A 22,009-nucleotide genomic window follows, 5' to 3' on the forward strand; every position below is an offset into this window, starting at 1 on the left:
CGTTGTTGTGTTTTACTGCAAGGACATGATAATTTTGACTGAAAGAATGTTCTCCAGTTATTTATCCAACAAGATGATCCTCCTTATCCCATCAATTTTACCTTGCTACTTTTAGGTTGGTTTGGTTTCCATCTTGTCAGCTAGGACATCTGTACCATTAATTCCAGCCTATTTGCATGGGGTAGATCAAGTACATATAGGTATACTGTTATAGTTTGCCAGAGTGGGTGTTGTGGCAGTTGAGGATACGATTATAGGGTATGGTATACATAGTATGAATGAAGATGGTGAATAGCTTGTGAAATTACTTGCTGAAACAGGACTAATGATTGGGAGTACATGTGTTAAAAGAGGGACTCACTTAAGTATTTGTTGGTAAATAGGGCTGATGGTAATAAGGCATTTTTGGAATATGTCGTAATTAATAGGCATTTAGATAAACCAAGAGTGGCAATTAGTGAGATTTAATGAGGTGATGATGAAAATTTGTCGAGACTTTAGGAAAAGAGAATGATATTGGTGGGAAGAGGGTGGTAAAAGTGAATGATCTTAAAAAAGGAGCTTGTGTATGGAGATATCTGGAGCAATTGGCTGAAGAATTATTGGAGAGCAGTAGAAATGGAGTTTTCATAGTATTGTTGGAATTTGGATAGATAGAAGAAAGTTGACAAAGAGGATACATGTGCCAGAAGTGTAGGGAACAAGGAGAATGAAGAGACCAGATTGGAGGTGGAAGGATGGAGTTTAAAAGATTTTGAGCGGTCAGGCCTGAACATGCAAGAGTGTGAAAGATGTGCACAGAATAGAGTGAATTGGAATGACATGGTATACTGGGGTGAACATGCTGTCAGTGGACTGAATCAGGGCATGTGAAACATCTGGGGTAAACCATGGAAAGGTCTGTGGGGCCTGGATGTGGATAAGGAGCTGTGGTTTTGGTGCATTACACAAGACAGCTAGACACTTTGGTCTTTTTTGCATGTTTTCCCGGCGTTACCTCGCTAATGCAAGGGGTGGTGGTGCTGTTTCCTTTGGGATGGGGTGGCACCAGGAATGGATGAAGGCAAGCTAATATGAATATGTATGTACATGTGTGTATATATATACATATATATCTTTTTTATTTTTCTTTCATACTATTCGCCATTTCCCGTGTTAGCGAGGTAGCGTTAAGAACAGAGGACTGAGCCTTTCAGGGAGTATCCTCACTTGGACCCCCTTCTCTGTTCCTTCTTTTGGAAAATTAAAAATGGGAGCAGAGGATTTCCAGTCCCCCCCTCCCTCCCCTTTTAGTCGCCTGCTACGACTCACAGGGAATACGTGGGAAGTATCCTTTCTTCCCTATACCTTGCTGACATGGGAAGCAGTGATCAAGGATGATAAAGAGATAGATGATTTGGAAGACATATAGTTTTGGAAGACACACTGGGAATTCTGTGAAAAAGATTCACTTGTGAATGGAGTTGATATGAAAAGACACTGGTCTCACTTGATAAATCAACTTCGTAAAGTAAAATGTAAGAGGTACTTGTATAGGCGTGGAAGTCCTCACTGTGAATGGATCGAGGGTGTGTGTAAGATACTGTGGAGGCTGTATGTACCTGTCCCACAATGTAAGATTGAAAATGAAGTATTGTTGTTGGGCAAGTAGTTTAGATTACATTTTTCTTCCAACATTGTTTTGTTGTTTACTACATTTGCATGATATGTATCTTTTCAGTACTCTCCTGGAACCCTGTCATTTAATTTTGTGGTTTTTGTCTTAATTTTGTTGTGTTCCATTATCAGTATGTATGTGTATTTTGTGTTTTTATTTACCTGCATCAAGTAATTGCTGCGTTGTTGGTTATCTTATTATTCATCACCTTGTGTTATTTTGGTGTTATGGTTGTAGCTGGAATTCATGAAGCATAGCATGCGGTTCATGATCTTGGAGGCCAATAAGTTTGCACAGCAGCTGTGTATGGCTTTTGATGTAGATCTCCTTGACCTCCATTATCATATGCGCTTCCAGCTTCACAGGTGAGTAGCTGATTAGGTTTGCTTTGTAAAGTGTATAATACAGAGATTTAGATAAGGCACTGATTTATAACTTAACCACATATACAATGCCATTATAGTCAAGGACTTCTCTCTAGTAAATACCCAGTAAGTTATTATTTATAGATTATAGCAAGGTGCCTCTCACAGTTTATTGCCCATATCTTTAAGTAGTTGTTTATCTTTGATTCACAAGCATTAAGAATTTTAAGGAATTCTTTGTTTAGTTGTAACTATGATGTATGATATGACAGTTTTCTCTTTTTTCCAGTATGCCACATTGAGTTTAGAGTTTAAAGTAGAGTGACAGATGACACATATCTTGGATGGGTTTTCATATTACAAGAAAATTTGTAGACTATACCTATCTCAGAATGTAAAAAGATGTCATTATGTAAAGGAAAAGGATAATTCAGTAGATTTGTTGTAGATACATTTTCTCAGTACATTAGATATGTTTTATATTTTTTTCATACTAGTTCAATTTCCTGTATATCATTGACATGCCAGGAAATGAAGAATGGCCATGTTTGCTCACATCCATTCACAGCCAAGCTTCACAGAATTTTCTGGGGTTTCTAACAGCCTCATATTCCTTGGTTCAGGCTGCTGACTGCACATTGCTCCAGTTTGCCTTGTCCTCTGCATGCTTCATACCCTCCTACATGTTCTCACTCGGGGCCTTCAAAGTATCTTTCAGTCCACACTTACACCTCCTCCTCATTATCTTCCTTGAAACTTTACACTGTTAAAGTTCACGAACATGAAGAAGTAACAAAATGAAAGATTATAAGGGGAAAGTACAAAAGTCAAATGATTTCCAGATACACCTATCATTGCTCTAGGGTGCTGAATGCAGATCTTGAAAATAAGCCCTTGGCAGGTTACTGCCATGTGGTTACCAAGTTCATATTCTTTTCAGTAGGTGTTGGTGGGTATTTTTAGATGATAATTGTGATTTAGGAAAGCTATCTGCTACAGCTGTATTTTATGCAACTAAGAGGTAGGACACTTTAGATGTGATTTTGTATCTGTAACAACCCTAATGGAATGTTTACACCTGAATCCACAGTTTTTAGGAAATCAGTGTATTGATAAATGCTGTCCTAAGAGCTTTATGCTACAAATATTAGTAAACAAAAGGAGGTTGCCGTTTGAAGGGGGAGTTGGTTGTAAACTACAGAAAGGTTGGCGATACTAAATTTGGCCTACGTAGTGAAAATTTTTTATTATGCTTGCTAGTTGTTTTCTGCATCGTAAGATAGCACTCGGAACAGAAAAGAAATAACCGTATCTGCTCATTTATGATATACTGAAACTATAGGCTCCTATCCACAGCCAGACTTCTCATATCTTTCTATGGTTTACTCTGACCACTTCATGCATTCTGCTTCAGCCAATGGACAGCACGTCACCCCCTTGTATACTACATCTCTCCAGTTTGCTCCACCCTGTTCATGCCTCGAATTTTTGTGCATTTTCAGACCCTGATCATTCAAAGTATCTTTTGAATTGATTTTTCTGTAACTAGTTTGGTCTCCTTCTTCTTGTCCCATCCACTTTTGACTCATATACCACCCTCTTAAAGAGCCTTTCCTTGCTAATCTTTTCCATTTGCCCATATCATTTTGGCATACCCTCTTCAGCCTTCTCAACTTTAATCTTACTTCCACACTTCTCTCATACTTTATAGTTTTTGACTCTCTCAACCCTCCTTACACCACAAATTGTCTTCAGACTTTTCTTATACAGTGCATCCACTATCTTCCATTCTTTTTTATGAATGGACCACACTTCATATCTATATAACACCATTAGAACTACCATACCATCATATGTGCTCATCTTTGCCCTCATAGACATTGACCTCACTTTCTATACTCGTCAGAGTACCCAGGACTTTAGTCTCCTGTTTCACTGTATGGCTTGCTTCAGCTCCCGTTGTTCCACCTGCTGCCATGTTTACTTACATGTGTTTTAAACACTTCTTTTCCACCTTTTTTCTGAACTGACTGGAGATTCGGACCATTTTTACAGCAGATTTCTGTTTTGATTAGATTAAAACTTTTATTAAAATCCAGGCAATTTTATGATCATTGTTAAGAGTAAGTTTTTTGCATTTTAAGATGGATTAATAGACAGAAAGATGACTAGGGAAATAATGGGAGGACCAGAGTGTTAACGTGTTACGTGATGAAGTAGATAAGGAGACTGTGGAAGGTATATGAAGTTAAGGAAAATCCTTTGAACTTGAAACGAGGTAAGTGCAATGTTATATTCAGATGGATGGAGAAAATGAAGTTGAGTGAGGAAAGTATGGCAGCTTTGGTAAGTGAAATGACCTAAATTGTATATTAATAGTGCATTTAACAATAAAATTTTTAAGATCAGAAGGAATCATATAGATTACCCTTGTTGCAGGCGAACTAATGATGGTTTGCACTGGGAGCCTCCAGCAGTGAGGCATATGACCAACTTAATCCTGATGCACATAGGTAGGACAAACTGGAATATTTTCATTTGACCTGATGTTGAAGATAATATTTTTGAAGGGTTTTATAAGTTAGGTGTGAATTATGTAGGATTAAGCGGATACAGAAACAAAGAATAACTTGCTGAGATATAGCATTTCATTCTTTGCTTTATGGAATGTTTCTGGATTAAAAGTACTAGTTGAAAATTTAGATTGAGAAATAAGGATGAGAAAATTGTCAATGAAGAAATAAAAAGGGGAAGAGGATGTTACTTTTGAATTTATTATTCTATAGAGCTTGTTTACAGTTTTTCATTCTTCTCACTTTGCATTTCTGTATGCTCCTGAGCCAAATATTTTTTGCTTTCATGGCCCCTTGTTAGATTACTAAACCAGTCCTAAATGACCCTTTGGTCTGATTATTTTTTTTGTGTTTGATTTTAGAACTGTGATATTGAAGGCTTTTATGTAAATGTGGTGCGAGGTGTGGGCCGTAGATCGTAAAGAGTAGAGGTTGGTAGATTTCTTGAAAGTCATATGTTTACAATATGTGACTTGAGTAGGATTGACTGAATATGAAATTATAGGGTAAGAGGAAGGTGTGGAAGTATGAAGAGTATATATGATAGACTTGAAGACGGTGAACTGAAATGGTGTAGACAAATGGAACTATGAGTGAGGAGAGGATGACTATAAGGGTATATATGTTAGAAGTTTTGGGATATGAGCTGCAATGGCAAAAACTTGCAGGAAGTGAAGTGTTTTAGATACCTGGGAGTGGAGTGGATTTAGTATTATTTAGAACCATGGTATCTGAAGTGAGTTAGGGTGGGTGAGGAGGTAAAGGTGTTTTTGGAACCTTTGAGAAGTGTGTGGAAAGAGAGGTTGCTATCTTGGATGTTAAAGATTTGCATGATTAAAGGTAAGAAAAGTCCTGACAGTGTTGTATGAATGAGAGACTTAGGCTTTAGATGAGAATGTAGGAAGAAGATGAATGTGTTGAAAAGGAAATGATTAGAGACAGTATGTTGGAAGGAGGGTTGATCTGGTGAGAATTGATGGGGGTAAGATAGGGATGTGGTAATAAGAAGAATATGGTTGTGAGAGCTGAAGAGGATGTGCTGAAATTGTTTGGGCATATTGAGAGAATGAGTCAGGAGGGGTTGCCAAAGATGATAGACGTGTCAGAAGTAGAGGGGACAAGGAGAAGGGGGAGACCGAATTGGTGATGAAAGGGTGGATTGAAAAAAAGGTTTTGAGTGCTTGGGGCCTGAACATGCTGGAGGGTGTAAGGTGTGATATCCTACCAGAGTTGAAGAGGGTGTGTTGACCAGATGTTTACTTTAAAAAATTTGTCTGGGGAGTTATTGGGGAGAGAGAGAGAGAGAGAGAGAGAGAGAGAGAGAGAGAGAGAGAGATTTCTATGTGGCATATGGGAACCTTGAGGCCATGTGTAAGGTGCCTCTAATATAGTGGGTTGAAGTAAAGTTTGTTTCCAGTAAGTTTTTATCAGGAGTTTGATGGTGCATGTTTGCAGGGGATGCCTGAAAAGAAAGTGAATAAAAGAAAGTTCCTGCGTTTTGCAAGGATGGTAGTAGGGGAAACAGGTTGAAGTTATAGTCATGCAAGGGAAAAGGAAGCTTAGGAGTGCACTGAAAACTCTAGTGGAAGGGAAAACATTAAACATTGGGTGTATGAGAAACTTTCAGTTAGGATTTCATGTCTGTGTACTGGTGTGAGAATGAAACTTAATATATGCAGGTCAAGATTGGTATGGAATAAGTCCTATGAAGTTGGATGCTTGTGTGTAGTATTGTTGGACATAGGACGAAGGAAAGCATGAAGATTTGAGAACAATGTGTTGTGCAGTTTTCAAGGGTGATATGGTCATTTAGAATGTATAGCAGATGATAGGTTGGTTAAGATACATATAGTAGTACAATAGGTGGTACAAGGAGGAGAGGTAGACAGCAGAAGAGATAGAGTGGTGTAGGGCAAAAATTGATTATGGTCAGTGATATTTTGGCTGAAGGTGTTAGAAGAATTATTGGAGATTATATGGTATACTACGAAAGCATTTTATGGATGGAGTTTGTGTGAATGAAGACACTGTTCTCTCAAATAAGTGTGAAGCTGAAAGAGAAAGTTACCTTTTTATAAGTGTGGAAGGCCTTGTTTTATTTGTAACACACTAGGCATGGATTGAGCTTTAGGGTGTTTGTAATATTGCAGAGACAGTGTATCAATCCATTCCATTAAATTGGGAACAGAGTAGTGATAGATATTAAGGTTTTCACATTTCATTTCATATAATGAACTGTAGTAAGAGTATAATTGCCAATTTCCTCTTGTCAGCTTTGTCTTGGGAGAGACAACTTCCACATAACTTCTGGTGTCCATACATGGGTAATGTCATAGCTCGTGCTGAAGAAGCTGGCATGGACAGTAAGGTAGGAATGAAAAGTACATCCATATATGAGAGCAGACAGTTAAAGCAGTTTTCACCGTGCTGATATTAGTGAAAGTTAATGTAAATTAATGTATGATAGTTTTTGGGGTCTTGCCATTCACAAAGGATAGACCATGCTTGAACTCTACTTAGTGGGTAATTTGAAGGAGTATGGGCCATTTGTTGTTTTTTCCATATATAGATGAATATGGCTTTGGACACAACTGTGTAAGTGATTGCAGGGTTTATTTATTTATGATTACCCCGGGACCAATTTCTATGAAATAGTCCTGGTGTTACCAGGACTTTTTTGAAGGCTCCTGCAGCTCAAGGCTGTGCTTCTTTCTGTAGCTGGGAATATGAGAAGAATATTCCCAATGGTACAACCTCACCCAAAGATTACTTGTGATGCCACCTTGAGCATGCAGAGTCTGGTAACACCAGTGATTGCAGGATGAAGGGGTTAATTATAGGAAGAGAAAAGTAGAGACAGGGGCTTCAAGACATGTATAAAAAGGATGACGGGATTAGAATGAGTAAATAGATTTTGTTAGAAAATGAAAATGGGTATAAAGAGAAAGTGTTTCTCTTATTTTTCTTTTTTATTCTTTTCTTTCATACTTATCCATCATTTATTGCATTAGCAAGATAATGCCAGGAACAGATGAAGACAGGCTGTAGAATGTTTATGAAAGATTGATATTTGAAAACAGGCAGTTGTGTATGATTATAAAGATTTTTTTAAAACTTTGTAGGTGACCTACCATTAGTTACATTATAATTATGTTCTTTTTGTTTCTTTGTATGCTTACCTTTCCTGCTTTAGTGAGGTAGCATTAGGAACTGAGCCTTTAAGGAGAGACCCTCACCTTGCTCCTACTTGTGTTTCTACTTTAAGAAAGAGATGATACAGGAAGGGAGGGTTTCTTCTAGCCTCTTACTCCCACATTACATATAGAGGTAAAGCCTTTGTGAGTGACTCTCCCATAGCAGCCATCTGTGAAACTGGTTAGTCACTGTCATCATTATGGAGAGTGATGCCACATTATTTTTGTGACGACGTGTCATCCTCTTCAATTTCAGTTGACACACATACCATATTCTCTTTTTAAAACTCCTCAGAAGTTTTAAAAGCTTTTATCCCATGTGATATATTCATAATGCCATCCACAAAACAACCTTGTCATACACGCTTTACTAATCAATGAATACCATGAATTGATAAACCCTTCAGTTTTTCTGAGTATTTTTCTTACATATTTTCAAAGCAAACTCATGATTCTCACATCTTCTGCCACTTCATGAACCACATTGCTCCACCCCATTCTAATGCTTTGTGTATTCCACCGCCTTCCCAATACAACCTATACAACTTACTGGTTGCAATCAATATACTTTTATCTCTGTTATTTTGATATTCACTTTTACCCCTTTACCATTTTACAGTGGCACCCCATAGACATTCCACTAGTCCTCAGGCACCATTACCTTGAGTCATAAATAGTTTGGAATACTAAATGACCATGTAACAGCACTGTAACTTGCTTTCTTGAGAAGTTCATCTCTGGTCCCGTCCACTCTTGCCAGTTTCCCATGCTTCATCTTTGCAGGGCATCCACCATCCTTCTCTTTTCACTAATCAGTTTGCCATGACTCTCTTGCTTCATATACCTCAATGTCACAAACAACCCTCATCTACCATTGTATAAGAATACTCACTGCCTCTCCTTTTCACCTCTTCTTTGCCTGTTACCAATTTCTTCTATGCCCCAATACTGAAGTTCCCATTTGCGCTCTTTTTCTCCTCGCACTGTTCACCTCTTCTCTAAATGTTTTCCTGTTGTCCATGAAGTTTGCTGATACTATATCATGCCAACTTTCATTTGCACCCTTTTTCAGCTCATATACCTTCTTCTTGATCACCTTTTTTGTACACCTCCATCACTCACACTCCATCTCTAAAGGTAGCACCCACACACTTCTCTTTTTTTTTCTCTTTCACTAACAAATCAACTTCCTCATCCCACCACTTACTACCCTTTCTTACTTGCCCACATCCCACCTTCTGCTTTGCAAACACTTTCCTTGTACATTAAGCAGTTCTTCATTAAATGCCTCCTCTGCCTCACTCACTCCCTTATTCTCATTAACTTGCACTTTCTGCTATGCTTCACATAATTTTTCATGGTATCTCATCACACTAATCTTTTATCCAAGTTCACTCATTTTCACCACCATCTTTTCACCCAAATCATTTACACTTTTCCTTAAGCCTCTTTGAACTTTCACCTTAGCCACCACCAAGAAGTGATCATATATCTCACCGGCTGCCACTGTCAGCACAGTTAAATCTAAAAGACCAATGTGCTTGTCACTTAAGATATATAACAATAATGCCTGCTGATCATTAACCCCACTCACCTGTGTATGGTTGTGTGTATCTAAGCTAGATATTTCCAATCAAAAATCCTTTTTCAGTGAATATTTCCACAAGCTGTTCACCATATTCATTCACAGTGGTTACCCCCTGCCCCAGAGTTATATTCTCAATTGCCACACCACCTGCCTTTGCATTCAAATCACCCATAACAGTAATGAAATATTTACTTGTGTGTGAAATGAGCATTGTGTTAAATGAAGTTCAAATAGAGAAGTAAACAAATCCATCAGCATCCTCCTTGCACTAGCCAGCCAGTCTCCTTCACACTACTTTTTAGTTATTAAGTGTAATGTTTTTAAATATATTCATGTTATTTAGCCCAAATGTTGTGCATATAAATAATATGAGAGTACAGGATAAAAACAAGCTCGGTAAAAAGAAACATCTCCACGACCTATCTTATCGGAAGTTGCCAGAAGTGTTATCCACACTGGCTCTGCTCCTTATTCAGCACTCACTCATTTCATAAAGGATTTTTTTCATAATATGGAATTTTTAGACCAAGACCTTAATAACTTGAGGGCAAAGAGATCAAAATATGAAGTGACTAGTAAGGCAGTTTTTGAGATTTTCATGCAGTACCCCAACTTGAGTGCAAGATAGGATGCAAATGCACAAGATGTTGCTTTAAAGTTTAGCTTGAAGAATATAAAGTTTGAAGAATATATTGGAGAAGTGTGGTAACTTATCATTTGATAGTGAATAATCTCTTCAGGGAGAAATTCTACTGGACAAGAAGATTTTGCAGTACCTGCAAGAGAAATCATGTGGAAAAGGGCCCAGGAAGAAGACTAGAACTTCATGTAGGGGCTTGATGACTGACCAGATGCAGAAACCGGAACCAAAAAATCGGCTTAGCAAAAGAGGTATGGTAGTTTGTTTAGTCTGAATGGGAATGGTAATGTGTAACTTGTAGGATGTGTGAAATTTTCTCCATATTTTTCTTGGTATGGTGTTAGATATGGATGTATATGCACAATCACCACTGGAAAGAGAAAATAAGAACAGTGAGTACTTATTCTATTACAACCTTAGACTGAGTGGAGATATACCTCTTCACAGTGAAGTGATGTTTCTGCATATATATATGAATGCAGCAAGTATGAATACATACATGTGTATATATGTATATGTCTGTGTATGTATATGTATGTATACATTGAAATGTATAGGTATGTATATGTGTGTGTGTTGGCGTTTATGTATATGCATGTGTATGCTGGTGGGTTGGGCCATTCTTTTGTCTCTTTCCTTGCGCTACTTTGCTAACGCGGGAGACAGCGACTGAGTGAAGAATGTATGAATGTATGTGAGAAATACTTAGAAAAGCAAATTGATTTGTATGTAGCATTTATGGATCTGGAGAAGGCATATGATAGAGTTGATAGAGATGCTCTGTTGAAGGTCTTAAGGATACATGGTGTGGAAGGCAGGTTGTTAGAAGCAGTGAAAAGTTTTTATCGAGGATGTAAGGCATGTGTACGTGTAGGAAGAGAGGAAAGTGATTGGTTCTCAGTAAATGTAGGTTTGCTTTGTCGCTGTCTCCTGCGTTAGTGAGGTAGCACAAGGAAACAGACGAAAGAATGGCCCAACCCACCCACATACACATGTATATACATACACGTCCACACACGCAAATACATAGCTATACATCTCCATGTATACATATATATACACACACGAACATATACATATATACACATGTACATAATTCATATTGTCTGCCCTTATTCATTCCCATCGCCACCTTGCCACACATGGAATAACAACCCCCTTCCCCTTCATGTGTGCGAGGTAGCGCTAGGAAAAGACAACAAAGGCCCCATTCGTTCACACTCAGTCTCTAGCTGTCATGTAATAATGCACCGAAACCACAGCTCCCTTTCCACATCCAGGCCCCACAGAACTTTCCATGGTTTACCCCAGATGCTTCACATGCCCTGGTTCAATCCATTGACAGCACGTTGACCCCGGTATACCACATTATTCCAGTTCACTCTATTCCTTGCACTCCTTCCACCCTCCTGCATGTTCAGGCCCCAATCACTCAAAATCTTTTTCACTCCATCTTTCTACCTCCAGTTTGGTCTCCCACTTCTCCTTGTTCCCTCCACCTCTGACACATATATCCTCTTGGTCAATCTTTCCTCACTCATTCTCTCCATGTGACGAAACCATTTCAAAACACCCTCTTCTGCTCTCTCAACCACACTCTTTTTATTACCACACATCTCTCTTACTCTATTATTACTTACTCGATCAAACCACCTCACACCATATATTGTCCTCAAACATCTCATTTCCAGCACATCCACCCTCCTGCGCACAACTCTATCCATAGCCCACGCCTCGCAACCATACAACATTGTTGGAACCACTATTCCTTCAAACATACCCATTTTTGCTTTTCGAGATAATGTTCTCGACATCCACACATTCTTCAAGGCTCCCAGAGTTTTCGCCCCCTCCCCCACCCTATGATTCACTTCTGCTTCCATGGTTCCATCCGCTGCCAAATCCACTCCCAGATATCTAAAACACTTCACTTCCTCCAGTTTTTCTCCATTCAAACTTACCTCCCAGTTGACTTGACCCTCAACCCTACTGTACCTAATAACCTTGCTCTTATTCACATTTACTCTTAACTTTCTTCTTTCACACACTTTACCAAACTCAGTCACCAGCTTCTGCAGTTTCTCACATGAATCAGCCACCAGTGCTGTATCATCAGCGAACAACAACTGACTCACTTCCCAAGCTCTCTCATCCACAACTGACTGCATACTTACCCCTCTTTCCAAAACTCTTGCATTCACCTCCCTAACAACCCCATCCATAAACAAATTAAACAACCATGGAGACATCACACACCCCTGCCGCAAACCTACATTCACTGAGAACCAATCACTTTCCTCTCTTCCTACACGAACTCATGCCTTACATCCTCGATAAGAACTTTTCACTGCTTCTAACAACCTGCCTCCCACACCATGTATTCTTAATACCTTCAACAGAGCATCTCTATCAACTCTATCATATGCCTTCTCCAGATCCATAAATGCTACATACAGATCCATTTGCTTTTCTAAGTATTTCTCACATACATTCTTCAAAGCAAACACCTGATCCACACATCCTCTACCACTTCTGAAACCACACTGCTCTTCCCCAATCTGATGCTCTGTACATGCCTTCACCCTCTCAATCAATACCCTCCCATATAATTTATCAGGAATACTCAGCAAACTTATAACTCTGTAATTTGAGCACTCACTCTTATCCCCTTTGCCTTTGTACAATGGCACTATGCAAGCATTCCACCAATCCTCAGGCACCTCACCATGAATCATACATACATTAAATAACCTTACCAACCAGTCAACAATACAGTCACCCCCTTTTTTAATAAATTTCACTGCAATACCATCCAAACCTGCTGCCTTGCCGGCTTTCATCTTCCACAAAGCTTTTACTACCTCTTCTCTGTTTACCAAATCATTTTCCCTAACCCTCTCACTTTGCACACCACCTTGACCAAAACACCCTATATCTGCCACTTCCCATTTGTTCCCTTGTCTTACACACTTTATTTACCTCCTTCCAAAACATCTTTTTATTCTCCCTAAAATTTAATGATCCTCTCTCACTCCAACTCTCATTTGCCCTCTTTTTCACCTCTTGCACCTTTCTCTTGACCTCCTGCCTCTTTCTTTTATACATCTCCCACTCATTTGCATTATTTCCCTGCAAAAATCGTCCAAATGCCTCTCTCTTCTCTTTCACTAATAATCTTACTTCTTCATCCCACCACTCGCTACCCTTTCTAATCACATGTCGTAGAAGGCGACTAAAGGGGACGGGAGTGGGGGGCTAGAAACCATCCCCTCCTTGTATTTTAACTTTCTAAAAGGGGAAACAGAAGAAGGAGTCATGCGGGGAGTGCTCATTCTCCTCGAGGCTCAGATTGGGGTGCCTAATTGTGTGTGGATGTAACCAAGATGAGAAAAAAGGAGAGATAGGTAGTATGTTTGAGGAAAGGAATTGATGTTTTGGCTCTGAGTGAAACGAAGCTCAAGGGTAAAGGGGAAGAGTGGTTTGGGAATGTCTTGGGAGTAAAGTCAGGGGTTAGTGAGAGGACAAGAGCAAGGGAAGGAGTAGCACTACTCCTGAAACAGGAGTGGTGGGAGTATGTGATAGAGTGTAAGAAAGTAAACTCTAGATTGATATGGGTAAAAGTGAAAGTGGATGGAGAGAGATGGGTGATTATTGGTGCATATGCACCTGGGCATGAGAAGAAAGATCATGAGAGGCAAGTGTTTTGGGAGCAGCTGAATGAGTGTGTTAGTGATTTTGATGCACGAGACCAGGTTATAGTGATGGGTGATTTGAATGCAAAGGTGAGTAATGTGGCAGTTGAGGGAATGATTGGTATACATGGTGTGTTCAGTGTTGTAAATGGAAATGGTGAAGAGCTTGTAGGTTTATGTGCTGAAAAAGGACTGGTGATTGGGAATACCTGGTTTAAAAAGAGAGATAAACATAAGTATACGTATGTAAGTAGGAGAGATGGCCAGAGAGCGTTATTGGATTATGTGTTAATTGGTAGGCGCGCGAAAGAGAGACTTTTGGATGTTAATGTGCCGAGAGGTGCAACTGGAGGGATTTCTGATCATTATCTTGTGGAGGCAAAGGTGAAGATTTGTAGAGGTTTTCAGAAAAGAAGAGAGAATGTTGGGGTGAAGAGAGTGGTGAGAGTAAGTGAGCTTGGGTAGGAGACTTGTGTGAGGAAGTACCAGGAGAGACTGAGTACAGAATGGAAAAAGGTGAGAACAAAGGAGGTAAGGGGAGTGGGGGAGGAATGGGATGTATTTAGGGAAGCAGTGATGGCTTGCGCAAAAGATGCTTGTGGCATGAGAAGCGTAGGAGGTGGGTTGATTAGAAAGGGTAGTGAGTGGTGGGATGAAGAAGTAAGATTATTAGTGAAAGAGAAGAGAGAGGCATTTGGACGATTTTTGCAGGGAAAAAATGCAAATGAGTGGGAGATGTATAAAAGAAAGAGGCAGGAGGTCAAGAGAAAGGTGCAAGAGGTGAAAAAGAGGGCAAATCAGAGTTGGAGTGAGAGAGTATCATTAAATTTTAGGGAGAATAAAAAGATGTTCTGGAAGGAGGTAAATAAAAAACGTAAGACAAGAGAACAAATGGGAACTTCAGTGAAGGTGGCTAATGGGGAGGTGATAACAAGTAGTGGTGATGTGAGAAGGAGATGGAGTGCGTATTTTGAAGGTTTGTTGAATGTGTTTGATGATAGAGTGGCAGATATAGGGTGTTTTGGTCGAGGTGGTGTGCAAAGTGAGAGGGTTAGGGAAAATGATTTGGTAAACAAAGAAGAGGTAGTAAAAGCTTTGTGGAAGATGAAAGCCAGCAAGGCGGCAGGTTTGGATGGTATTGCAGCGGAATTTATTAAAAAAGGGGGTGACTGTATTGTTGACTGGTTGGTAAGGTTATTTAATGTATGTATGACTCATGGTGAGGTGCCTGAGGATTGGCGGAATGCTTGCATAATGCCATTGTACAAAGGCAAAGGGGATAAGAGTGAGTGCTCAAATTACAGAGGTATAAGGTTGTTGAGTATTCCTGGTAGATTATATGGTAGGGTATTGATTGAGAGGGTGAAGGCATGTACAGAGTGTTGGTGCCAGACGTATGAAAGTCGACTGCGAAAATAATGAAATGACGCATTTAATCCATTGTGGACACGTCAGTCTGTAAGATGCCTTATTGAATGTATAAGATCCCATTGTTGTTTACTGGCCGGAAGAGATCATGTTTACTCAGCGAAGTAAATAAACTCGGTACACCACGAGACTTGAGCTGTTTGATACCCCCATGTGTTGCTCCGCCTCGCTAGTTATTTTTCACCGGTTTCTCCTCGTATGGGACTTGTGTGGGAGGAACAAGTGGTGCCCAGACCTGGGAGCAGCCTTTACGTGCTCAAGCGAACTGAACTTTTGTATACGTGCAGCAAGCTGTGGTGATTACTCGTGATGGTGGAGAAGGAGCAACTTGAAAGAGGATGGGCGGCTGCTGGAGGATGGTGTACGAGAGCCTCCAAGGCTTTGCGGACTTTGCTTGAACTGCCAACTGTGTCCAGGGTGCAGCTGGAAGATGCCATAGCGGATTTAGGTAAGCGTCTAGACACCTTGGACCGAGTTCAAGCGGAATATGAACTGACAATAAGTGACCCTGAGTTGTTGGAAGCAGACCTGGACAAAGCAGATAGTTTACGCAGTGGTGTTAGAGCTGTTCGGGTGCAGGCTGGCGAACTGTTGGCAAAACTGGATAAGACTGCTGTTCATGAAGGGTCGGGAAGTAGAGAAGATAAGTCTGCAAGTGCAAGCGCAGTGTGTACTAGTGCCAGTGTGAACCTTTCACGGCTCGACTTGCCGAAGTTTAGTGGTGAATTAACCCAGTGGCAATCATTCTGAGATTTGTTTGTGGCCATGGTAGACGACTCTACTCTACCAGCCATCAGCAAGTTCACCTATCTGCAGGCCTTATTAGAAGGTGAGGCCAAGTCTGTCATCCAAGGCTTGTCACTTACTGCACTTAATTATGCTGTGGCCTGTAATCTGTTGAAGGAGTGGTATGGGAAGCCAGAGGGGATTATCTTAGTCCACATTCAAGCTCTTCTTGGCTTGAGCCTGCCATTCAAGCCTCAAGGATCTACAACTTATGTGTCTGCCTTGAGGAAGCTGCAGGATGACCTCCTGATCCACATCAGGAGTTTGGAGGCACGGGGGTTAAGTGGCAGTGAGTTTGGCCTCTTCCTCACCCCAGTGATTTTGTCTCGTCTGCCGAGCGACATCCGTTTGGAGTGGTCGAGGGAAGGATCGGGCCATGAAAGGGATCTCGCATGGCTGCTGGATTTTCTTAGGAAGGAGATTGAGTGCCATGAACGCTCAGACTCCTTTAAGGACGTGACTACTGCTGCAGGGACAGACAGCCGCAGTGTGAGGGAGTCTGAGAGAAGAAAGAAGTCTCCTAGTTCTGCATTTGCTCTTCAGACAGTCTCAGAGACATATTCAGGTTGGTGTGGATTTTGTAATAAGTCCCATTCCAGTGAAAAGTGCTTTAAAGTTATCAAACTTCCATGTGGAGAACGACTGGAAAATATTCATTCTGCTGAGCCGTGTTTTAAGTGCTTTAAAAGGGGGCACGTAGCTAGAGGTTGCAAGGCAAAGTGCTATAAGTGTAAAGGCAACCATAATGTCCTTCTCTGCTCAAAGGATAATGTTTCACTTAAGGGCAGGGCTGTTAGTCAGCCGGCCAAGGAGAGTGAAGGGGAAACGGGAGATACCAATGTTATGCCTGGTGATCTAGTTGGTGTTTCTCATTCTTCACAGTTTAAACAAAGGTGTTGTGTCTTGCCGACAGCAAAAGTTAAAGTGTATGGAAGGCATGGCAAGTACAGTGAAGCTACCTTGTTGTTCGACTCTGGGGCAGATCGATCCTATGTGTCGAGTGAATTTGTAAGGAAGGTTAGGCCTACATGGGCATCTTCTGAACATATGTCCTATTCTGCCTTTGGGGGAAGTAAGAGTTCTAGATCTACCCAGTGTAATATTTATGACCTGAATTTAGTGGATGTTGATAATGAAGTAGTGTGTTTACTTGCAGCTGAAGTGCCCACAATATGTGCTCCATTATTACGTCCTTGTGTTCCACCTGAAATTCTACTGCCTTAAGTCTGTGCAGTTAGCAGATGAGTATGAGCGGGACAGGAAGGTAAATGTTGACATTTTGATAGGACTCGATGCCTATTGGAAATTTGTAATCCCCAACAAGAATTTGCAAGTTGAGGGACTAGTGGCTCAAGAGACGGTGTTTGGTTGGATCCTGTCTGGGAATTGTGCTTTGGCATCCAAGGGAAATGTTAAGTTGTCTGAGATGTTATGCATTAACAATTTCAATGAGAATGAGTTACATAAGTTTTGGGATTGAGAGTCAGTGGGAATTTGTAACAAGGAAGTATGTCCTGATGTTAGCAACCATCCTGTGTTAAAATCCTTTTCAGAGACTGTTAAGTTTAAGGATGATAGATATGAGGTTGCTCTTCCCTGGAAATCAGAGCATAAGTGTAGCCTCCAAAATAATGAAAGGCTTGCAAGGAAAAGGTTGTTATGTTTGATGCATAAATTTAAATCCAATCCTAAACTTCAGGAGGAGTATGATGCCATATTTGAGGGTTACGAACGGGAAGGCATCATTGAAGAGGTACCTGAGGGTGAGATGAACTGCCCATACCCCACATTCTACCTTCCTCATCATCCTGTCGTCAGGGAAGTCAGCACCATAAGTAAAGTAAGACCAGTCTTTGACGCATCTGCTGTGAGCTATAATGGAGTCTCATTAAATCACTGTCTTGAGGTGGGTCCCCCTCTTAACCCACAGTTGGTAGAGGTACTTATGAGGTTCAGAAGGTGGAAGGTTGCCTTAACTGGTGATAGCACTAAAGCTTTCCTCCAGATTAATGTAAGGAAAGAAGACAGGGACGTGCATAGATTTCTTTGGAACTATAATGGTAACATTCGGATAATGAGATTTACTAGAGTTCCATTTGGCAATAAAAGTAGTCCATTTCTGTTGAACGCAACTGTTAAACATCATCTTAAAAGCTTTCCTGATTCTGAAGTTATTGCAGAGCTAAAGGATAGCCTATATGTGGGTGACTGGTTGTCAGGAGCTGACATTGCAGAGGAAGCCTTTGCTAAGTTTGATGAGGCACGGTCAGTTCTATCCAAGGCCAGTATGACACTTTCAAAGTGGAGCTCGAACTGCAATGCCTTAAAAGACAGATTTAATGACTACTTAGAGCCCAGCAAGCATGCAGAGACAAAGATTCTTGGTTTACAGTGGTGTTTGACTAGAGATAGTTTTTCATTTGATTGTTTTTCATTTGATTGTTTAGAATTGAAGGATCTTGAGGTAGCATCCACAAAGAGAGCAGTTATCAGTGTCATCAGTAAATTATTTGATCCTCTTGGCCTTCTATGCCCAGTAATCATGATGGCAAAAATTATGTTCCAAGATATTTGGAGACTTGGACTTTCTTGGGATGAGATCTTGCCTACAGAATTGCAACACCGGTTTCAGAAGTGGGTTGAAAATATAAAAGTTCTTAACACATGGCAAGTTAATCGTTGTTACTTTCCAGAACTTGTAAGGAACAAGCTACAAAATGTAGAACTGCATGCCTTTGGAGATGCTTCCGAGAAGGGGTATGGTGCCTGTGTATACTTGAGAGTTCCTGATAATGACGGGTCATTTAAGGTAATCTTAGTTCTAGCCAAAGGAAGGGTAGCACCTATCAAGAAATTGTCGGTGCCGAGGTTGGAATTAATGGGTGGTCTTTGTGTGCTAGGCTATCTGTATTTGTGAAGACTTCCCTACACTTAATTGATGCACAAATGTACTGCTGGACTGATTCTAAAGTAGCATTGTCATGGATAAAGGGAGACCCTAATAGATGGAAGACTTTTGTAGCGAATAGAGTAACTGAGATTCAGAGTTTAATCCCCTCAGTTCAGTGGAAGCATATTCCTGGTAAAGATAATCCAGCAGACCTTATTTCCAGAGGTGCCTTTGCTGAAGACTTAATTTCCCCTCATGGCTGAATGGTCCTGCTTGGCTCTCTGAACACTTTACTCCCATGCAACAGGATGAGGTACCAGCAGCACTGCCCATTGTAGAGGAGGTATTCCCTGACAGCCCAGTGACATGCTTAGTGTCCGAGCATCCATCGGTAGGGATTGACTACGCCCGCTGGGGTCATTTTACAAAAGCTATTAAGTGTGTAGCTTGGGTAATAAGGTTTGTGAACAATTGTAAACCTCATGCTGTTAAATGTTTTGGGCCCTTGTCTTATACAGAGTTAGATCAAGCTAAGACAAAGTTAATAATTTGTGTTCAGAGAGAAAGGTACAGCCAAGAGATCAATGCCTTAATGCTTGGAAAGTCACTCCCTAAGAGTTCTGACATTAGGAAATTCAATCCTTTTATGGATGAAAATGGTCTTTTGAGAAGTAAGAGTTGGCTGGACCAGGCTGAATTAAGTTATGATTGCAAGTGTCCTATGATTATTTCAGCAGGTCACATTGCCAAGCTGTTAGTTAGTTTCCAACATGTATTTCTGAAACACGCTGGTGTTTCCACTTTAATTTCAACATTAAGATCTTGTTACTTAATTGTCGGATTAAGAAAGCATGCTAAGGTAGTCTGTAGAGAGTGTATGATTTGTCATAGACATCACTCACAAGCTTGCCGTCAGCCTGTAGCTCCTCTCCCAGGACTAAGAATTAACTCTGACTCTCCTTTCACTGTGACAGGTGTAGATTATGCTGGACCACTGTTTTGTGCTGATTTTCCATGCAAGAAGCTGTACATTTTGTAATTCACTTGTGGAGTTGTCCGTGCAGTACACTTAGAGTTGACTAACTCTATGTCTTATGATGATTGCTCTCTTGCCTTTCGTAGGTTTTCTGCCAGAAGAGGCCTTCCATCAGTTATTTACTCTGACAATGCCAAGACTTTTATTAGTATGTCTAAACAAATGCATCAGTTCTTTGGCACCCTTGCTTCCCAGTGGAAGTTTGTTGTACCCCATGCTCCATGGTGGGGAGGTTGGTGGGAAAGATTAGTCCGATCTGTTAAATTAGCTCTGAGAAAGACTCTTGGTATAAAATGTTTAACAAGATGTGAGCTAGAGACTACCTTACATGAAATTGAGGCATGTGTAAATTCCAGACCCTTAACTTTTGCCACAGATGATCCTAATTCTGTAAGCCCTTTAACACCTTCTCATTTTTTAATTGCACGCACTGCTGGATTTCATAGAGAGCTTAAAGGTGATTGCCAGGTTACTGAAATGTCACATAAGGACCTATGTGAGCGAGAAAGCCTGAGACATCAACAACTTGATAAGTTTTGGAATGTGTGGGTGTCTGACTATTTATTGAATTTACCCTCTATCATTACAGGTTTCATACCCAGATGTAAACTGGAGAAGGGATCTGTTGTGCTGGTTCGGGAAGATAATTCTCCTCATTTGCAATGGCCCCTTGGAGTGATTGTTGAGCTATTCCCTGGGAAGTATGGAATAATTCGTAGTGTCAAAGTTAAGACTGCAAAGGAAGTAATTAGTAGGTCAGTGCAAAAACTGCATAACTTGGAGCATTCATCTGCAAGGGGGGATGCTACAACAGATGAAGCTCATAGTCCCTTACCACCAACAGATGCCTTCCCAGCGTATGCTCAAGGTTCTGATGAGGCTCACTCCATGACACCGTCGTCAACTTATGTGTTGAGAACAGGACGAACTGTAAAGCCTCCTCAGAGACTGAATATGTGAGATTGGAGGGTTTGCGATGTATTGTAGATTTAGGTTGATGATCAGTATAGTCCCTTTGGGTATTGTTTATTGTTTTATTGTATCATTTGCTTCCCAGGGTGAGGGTTGAGTTCACTCTTAGTGAGACATTTGTATTTATACATCCTGATGCCATATGACGATGTTGTTGAGAGTAAGGATAGGAGTTATTAAAGGTACTCCTATGGTGGGGAGATGTTGGCGCCAGACGTATGAAAGTTGACTGCGAAAATAATGGAATGACGCATTTAATCCATTGTGCACACGTCAGTCTGTAAGATGCCATATTGAATGTATAAGATCCCATTGTTGTTTACTGGCCAGAAGAGATCATGTTTACTCAGCGAAGTAAATAAACTCAGTACACCACGAGACTTGAGCTGTTTGATACCCCTCATGTATTGCTCCACCTCGCGAGTTGTTTTTCACTGATTTCTCCTCCTATGGGACTTGTGTGGGAGGAACACAGAGCATCAGATTGGGGAAGAGCAGTGTGGTTTCAGAAGTGGTAGAGGATGTGTGGATCAGGTATTTGCTTTGAAGAATGTATGTGAGAAATACTTGGAAAAGCAAATGGATTTGTATGTAGCATTTATGGATCTGGAGAAGGCATATGACAGAGTTGATAGAGATGCTCTGTGGAAGGTATTAAGAATATATGGTGTTGGAGGCAAGTTGTTAGAAGCAGTGAAAAGTTTTTATCAAGGATGTAAGGCATGTGTACATGTAGGAAAAGAGGAAAGTGATTGGTTCTCAGTGAATGTAGGTTAGTGGCAGGGGTGTGTGATGTCTCCATGGTTGTTTAATTTGTGTATGGATGGGGTTGTTAGGGAGGTGAATGCAAGAGTTTTGGAAAGAGGGGCAAGTATGCAGTCTGTTGTAGATGAGAGAGCTTGGGAAGTGAGTCAGTTGTTGTTCGCTGATGATATAGTGCTGGTGGCTGATTCATGTGAGAAACTGCAGAAGCTGGTGACTGAGTTTGGTAAAGTGTTTGAAAGAAGAAAGTTAAGAGTAAATGTGAATAAGAGCAAGGTTATTAGGTACAGTAGGGTTGAAGGTCAAGTCATTTGGGAGGTAAGTTTGAATGGAGAAAAACTGGAGGAAGTAAAGTGTTTTAGATATCTGGGAGTGGATCTGGCCGCGGATGGAACCATGGAAGCGGAAGTGAATCATAGGGTGGGG

General features: G+C 40.6%; 1 protein-coding gene across 15 annotated transcripts in view; it reads left to right on the top strand.

Annotated features, from left to right (window-relative positions):
• LOC139751822 (uncharacterized) overlaps positions 1 to 22,009 on the top strand; it is a 94,669-nt gene that overhangs the window by 66,801 nt on the left and 5,859 nt on the right. For 14 of the 15 annotated variants that reach the window (XM_071667428.1, XM_071667437.1, XM_071667430.1 and 11 more), the window contains 4 exons: positions 1,895 to 2,022; positions 4,462 to 4,535; positions 6,869 to 6,963; positions 10,118 to 10,268. In XM_071667428.1, coding sequence (XP_071523529.1) covers positions 1,895 to 2,022; positions 4,462 to 4,535; positions 6,869 to 6,963; positions 10,118 to 10,268 — 448 coding nt within the window. The remainder of the gene's footprint in view (positions 1 to 1,894; positions 2,023 to 4,461; positions 4,536 to 6,868; positions 6,964 to 10,117; positions 10,269 to 22,009) is intronic. The other variant, XM_071667438.1, reaches the window with a different exon arrangement.

The sequence above is a fragment of the Panulirus ornatus genome, chromosome 12 (assembly GCF_036320965.1).
Source record: "Panulirus ornatus isolate Po-2019 chromosome 12, ASM3632096v1, whole genome shotgun sequence".
Taxonomy (NCBI): domain Eukaryota; kingdom Metazoa; phylum Arthropoda; class Malacostraca; order Decapoda; family Palinuridae; genus Panulirus; species Panulirus ornatus.